The following is a 5,930-nucleotide window of genomic DNA, read 5'->3' on the forward strand; positions in this document are numbered from 1 at the left end:
CGACATCTGCACGGATGGATCGCCTAAAGACCAAGCGCGCAGCTCGACGAGCTCAGAATACCAAGCTTATACAGGAAGCACGGTCCCTGCTGACGGATCCTACCGCGGACAATCCCAAGCTAACAGGTATTTATGACCGTTTGTCGGCTAGCAACAGCGAGCTTTCGAAGATTAATGATGCACTAGAAGAGCACCTAGCTGACGAGGAGATCGAAGCGGAGTACGTAGCGGCGGCGGAGTACAACGCCCAAGCCATTAGCATGCTCGCCGAGATTCGATGCAGAGAAGCCGATTTGGAACGCGGAAACAGTACAACGGCGACTGCTCCTCAGAACGCAGCCCCATCAGCTCCTGATGCTCCGACCAGAATTGGCCCAAGACTGCCGAACCTTGGCATGCCAACATTCAGAGGAGACATTCACGAGTGGTCAGCTTTCTGGGAGCAGTTCGAGCAGACTGTTCATCTCAACAACGCTCTATCAACTACGACCAAGTTTTTCTATCTACGGCATTACCTTGCGGGTGAAGCGGCAGCGGCGATATCTGGTTTTCCGACTTCCGAATCCTGTTACGCAGACGCCATAGAGTTGCTAAAAGAACGCTTCGGAGATCGGAAACGGATAGACCAACACCACCTGTCAGCGCTTCGCAGTCTCCCTCACGTGAAGTCAGGAAGCGACGTTCGAGGCCTCAGGCGACTTTACGATGCCGTGCAGCTCAACATCAGGTGTCTGACTGCGCTAAACGTTCCCACGCTCAGTTTCTCAGCGATGCTGATCGACATTTTACAGCAAGCGTTGCCGTATGACATCGTTTTGGCCTATACACGTGGAAAGCGCAGTCAAGCGTTAAGGGAAAGCGGGTCTTCTGCAAACGTCTTCGAGCCAGCCGCTGCAGCTGCGTCATCGGATGCAGAGTTAAAGGAGCTGCTTACCTTTACACGCGTCGAACTAGAAAGCCGGGAACAGTGTAAGCCATTTGCAGAGCGACCGGTGGATGACCGTGCACAGCGAACTCGAGGCAGCAGCACCAGCACCGCTTCTGTACTACACAGCGCATCGTGCAACTGGAACGAGTGTTTTTTCTGCAAATCGAAGAAGCACGGCACACGCGCCTGCGACGCCGACCTCTCTGTCACTTATAAGAAAGATGCTGACTAAGGACAACCGCTGCTATCGATGCACGTCACGAGGTCATAGGCACGGTCCTGCCAAGTCAAAGTCACGTGCTCGAGCTGTCATGGGAGGCACGCATCAAGCATGTGCGACCCTAACTACAGGAAGAACATGGCAGTGCCACCTCGACCAGTGGACGCCTCCGGAAGTACAGTAGGAATGGTGTCATCACAGTCGGTTATGATGTGCGACAAGGATTCATTGAGCGGGAGCGAGATAAATGAGAGAGAAGTATACTTGCAGAACTTTCGCACCTTTGTCGTGAAAGATAACAGCTCAAGATATGTCCGAGGGATTCTCGACGGAGGCAGCCAGCGATCCTTCGTCACGGAAGAGCTCGTCAGGAAGTTACACCTGCAGGTACTGGGAGAAACACGCATTGCACTGAACACGTTTGGCTGCGCATCACCAAGTACTGCGGAAAGACGGAAGGTTGTAGAAGTTCCCCTGCGCAGCCAGCACTCTTCCAACACCCGCATAGTGCGTGCAATTGTTGTCCCAGTTATTTGTCACGACATTGCTTCCCCGAAAGCTGACAGCCACTTCCTTCAGAACCTGCGGCTCGAAGGGAAATTCATCGCGGACGAAAAGAAGTTCGACGCCGAGACGGAAAATGGCCTCAGCTTGCTGATAGGAGCTGACCATCTTTGGCAAGTAATGTCTGGAGAAATCGTTAAGAGCGCAGAAGTTCCAGGACTGGTAGCGATCGACACAGCGTTTGGATGGACGCTACAAGGACCCAGTCAGCAAAAAGCCTTTCTGGACTGCGACTCCAGCCTCATGGTCTACATTCTAAAAGTACAAGCAATTGGTGATGACGAAACAATCTCATCCACAACATTCCATGAAGGTCTGCGCATCTATGAACAGTCAAAGGCAATCATGAGAGATGCAGGCATGAACCTCAGAAAGTGGAAGACCAATAACCATCAGCTGCAGAACATTTTCGACAACCAGGAGGAGCAAGTAGAAGGAGGATCCAGAGAAGCAGCTGCGGTCTTGGGAATGCAATGGGATATAGAAAAGGACTACTTCAAGTTTTCTTCCAAATCTGTGGCACAATATTTAGTCGTTGGCCAGCCCGACACGAAACGTACTCTACTAAAGACTGCTTCTCGAATTTATGACCCGCTTGGCATTCTATCGCCTTTCACCGTAACAGCGAAGCTTTTGTTTCAACGCCTTTGGATTTTAGGCCGTTCCTGGGATGATCAATTACCCGAGGAGATCAAGACGCAGTGGACAGCCTGGTGTGCGGACGTGATTCAGCTTGGCCACATAAAGATTCCGCGCTGCGTGAGAGACGGGCTTCATGGAGCAGTGAAAGAGGCTGAACTGCATACATTCGTCGACGCCAGCCTGAAGGCTTATGGAGCATGTGCCTATTTGAGAGCATTCGACGAAGCCGGGAACTCGGCTACTTCACTGATAGTAGCGAAGTCAAGAGTGGCACCTATTAAGACATTAACACTACCAAAGCTCGAGCTTATGGCCGCGGTAGTGGGAGCCAGATTGCTAAAGTACATTTGTTCATCATGGGATTCAAACGATTTCCACTGCGTCAAGTGGACTGACTCTATGATCACATTGAGCTGGATCCGCGGTGACCATAGCAAGTTGAGTCAGTTTGTAAAACACAGAGTGACTGAAATAGCAAAAGCTACTGAACCAGTGCTATGGCGCTACTGCCCGGGTGAAGACAACCCGTCAGATGTACTGACTAGGGGCATACCTTTGAAGACTCTACGTGCATGTCGCTGTTGGTGGTATGGACCTGAATGGTTGTCCCAGCCGAAATCAAACTGGCCTACCGAACCGAACCAGTGCACACCGATCAACGAAGAGGCAGAGATTGACACGCAACATGTATTTCTTCAAGCATCATCCAGGAAATTACACCCTGTGATTGATTTAAGCAAGCACAACAATCTGCAGAAGCTCCTGCGAGTCACCGCCTGGGTCTTCCGCTTTGTGGATCGATGCCGTGGTATTCAAACATCGCTCAGCGAAACAATTTCGACACTGGAGCTATGCAAGGCTGAGAGGTTTTGGGCACAACGAGTTCAACTCGAAGTATTCGCGAAGGACGTCGAACAGCTTCAACTTGGAGACACTCTCTCAAAACACTCCAAGCTGCTCGATCTTCACCCTTTCTTGGACCAAAGCACACAGCTTCGGCTTGGCGGACGACTTGAAAGAATCGACGCTACGTATGACGAAAAGCATCCGGTCATACTACCACAGAGGCATCCCTTCACGGCTTTGGTAGTGACAGAGGCTCACTGCAGAGCTTTGCATGGTGGTGTGGCAAGCACTATGATGCAAATACGACAGCGTTATTGGATTATCCGCGCTCGACAAGAAGTTAAACGAATCATTAATGCTTGCTTCCTCTGCCGAAGGTACCACATGAAACCTGGAAACGTACAATATGCGCCGATGCCTGAGGACCGGCTTCTCTCGTCACGACCGTTTGATGTAACGGGATTGGACTTTGCAGGTCCACTATATATAAAGCAACAGGAGCTACATGGTGATGCATCGAAAGCTTACATCCTGCTGTTCACCTGTGCGACGACGAGAGCAGTACACCTTGAACTGACGAGTGCGGTCTCGACAAGCGCTTTCTTACTAGCGTTCCGCCGGTTTCTGGCTCGCAGAGGGGTACCAGCAACACTGTACTCCTACAACGCTCTTGCCTTTAAGAGAGCATCACGGGACCTCAGGAACATCTGGAATGTCGTGAAGAGCTCTCCGTTCGCGTCTTTCCTACTGACCCATCGCATCGAATGGAAGTTTATCGTTCCGGGTGCACCTTGGTGGGGTGGTTGGTGGGAGAGGCTTGTCCGAACAGTGAAGTCATCGTTGCGCAAGGTGATGGGAAAGAGCAAACTCACCAGCGAACAAACCGAGACGATGCTACTGGAGGTTGAAGCAGTTGTTAACTCAAGACCATTGACCTACACGTACACGGACGCCAAAGAGCCTTCTCCGATATGTCCGGCGCATTTTCTTGTTGGACCTTCCTTGTTAGATTCTCCAGAGCGGCCCAACAATGACTAAGATGCTATAAGTTCTCAGACTACTCGAAGTGACATCAGCAAGAAGTTGAGACACAGACAGAAGCTTATAGGTCACCTGTGGATGCGATGGAAAAAAGAGTATTTGCTAGAACTGCGGGCACTTCACCTATACCCTGCACATCCCAGCAGCTGTCTACGAGTAGATGATGTGGTAATCATCGAAGAGCCTGGCATTTCTCGAGGTGTTTGGCCCCTTGGGCGAGTCACAGACGTTTACCCGGGTCAAGATGGCATAATCCGAGCTTGCCGAGTGAAAGCCCAAGACGGAAAGTTTTTAAGAAAGCCAGTACAGAAATTGTACAAGCTCGAATTGAGCGACACTACTGGGGGGCGGGAGTATGTTGAAAAAGAAAAGGAATAAACGCGTGCAGGCGAGCACTGCAGTAGAAGAAGAAGTGGGAACGATGAACGGCTGTCGGTGTGGTTCCTTGGCTGATCGATAGTTTCTTTACAGCATTATTTACGATAAAGAAAGTCTCACGTATACCATTTTTTCCAAGCTGCAAAGAAAGCCCGCGAAATACAAACAGAACCACGTGACTATCGCATTCGCGCATTCGCGCGGCGCGAGAATGCTGCCCTCAGCCGTGGTTTGAGCGAACGAAATCAGCTGCGGCCGCGACTCGCCGTCTCCGCGTCAGCGCCTGGGTGGCCCGGTGCGCGCCGGTGCGATGTATCCAAGATGGCATTAGTTAAGCCGGTACTGATCACAAATAACAGTGTCTTCAAAGAAGCGTTGAAGGACTTTCATGACATTGTAGTGGACCTGTGATGGCCATGGGCCTAATATTTTGGCTAGTCAAAAAGCTCTTCTTTTGATGCTTTCTTCTATGGCAACACTCCGCATAGGCCATCGTCTTAACAGCTAAGCTGTTTAAGCTGGGACAACCCCCGTTAGCCGCGAAAAACAAATATCATCATCATCAAACGGCACGATCATCCTTCGTCCTCTTCCTCTTACGCTGCGCTCCCAGACCACGTGCGCCGATATGTCCGGTGTGGGATGCAATAACTCTGATAGGTGAGAGAACGATCTCAGAGGGATAAAGAAAGGGAGAAAAATAGAGAGAAAGAACTAGAAGGAGAGAAAGGGAAAACAGACAGAAAAACATACAGAGAAAGAAAGAGACAGAAAACAGGCAGTAAGAACAGCCTGCAAGACAGAAAAATAATGAAAGAAGAAACAGACGAATCAAAGAACGACAGAGAAAGAGATGAAAATAAAGAGGAAGCTAGAAACAGAGAGAGAGAGAGAAAGGGAAAGAAAAATGAAGAGTACGAAGAGTGCGAGCTGCCTTAATGTTTTTTTTTCATCTTTGGTTTTTGTCAGCGCCGGACAGACGCGACACTTTGTGCGCGAAACGAGAACGGAGATTAAGAAATGGTACATAAAAGAAGGAGCGAGGCGCATCCGAAACTGCCGCAGTAAATGAAAGAGGCTGAATTCCTCTGGTCCACTGTCCTGTTACGGCCTGGGGGAACAAGTTAACGCGGACGGTGCGGCCGAGCCGTCGTCCTATATACCTGGCATTGAATAGCTTAAGCACGGGCCTCACCACGACATTCCTGCGCTGTGCCGCCGTGCCCGCACACGACGAAGCGGCATTATACCTGTAGCCATGCCAAGCTCGAGCGCGTGGTTTCATAAGCTCTTGTATCCCCGAACAATCCT

General features: G+C 50.5%; 1 protein-coding gene across 1 annotated transcript; it reads left to right on the plus strand.

Moving 5' to 3' along the window:
- Positions 1–1,259: 1,259 nt before the first annotated feature.
- Positions 1,260–4,238, plus strand: LOC119395199 (uncharacterized). The gene is made up of 3 exons (XM_037662477.1): positions 1,260–2,268; positions 2,371–2,471; positions 3,882–4,238. Exons 1-3 carry the CDS (start codon positions 1,260–1,262, stop codon positions 4,236–4,238), a joined length of 1,467 nt encoding a protein of 488 aa, XP_037518405.1.
- Positions 4,239–5,930: the final 1,692 nt, after the last annotated feature.

This window comes from Rhipicephalus sanguineus, chromosome 5 (genome assembly GCF_013339695.2).
Source record: "Rhipicephalus sanguineus isolate Rsan-2018 chromosome 5, BIME_Rsan_1.4, whole genome shotgun sequence".
Taxonomy (NCBI): Eukaryota; Metazoa; Arthropoda; class Arachnida; order Ixodida; family Ixodidae; genus Rhipicephalus; species Rhipicephalus sanguineus.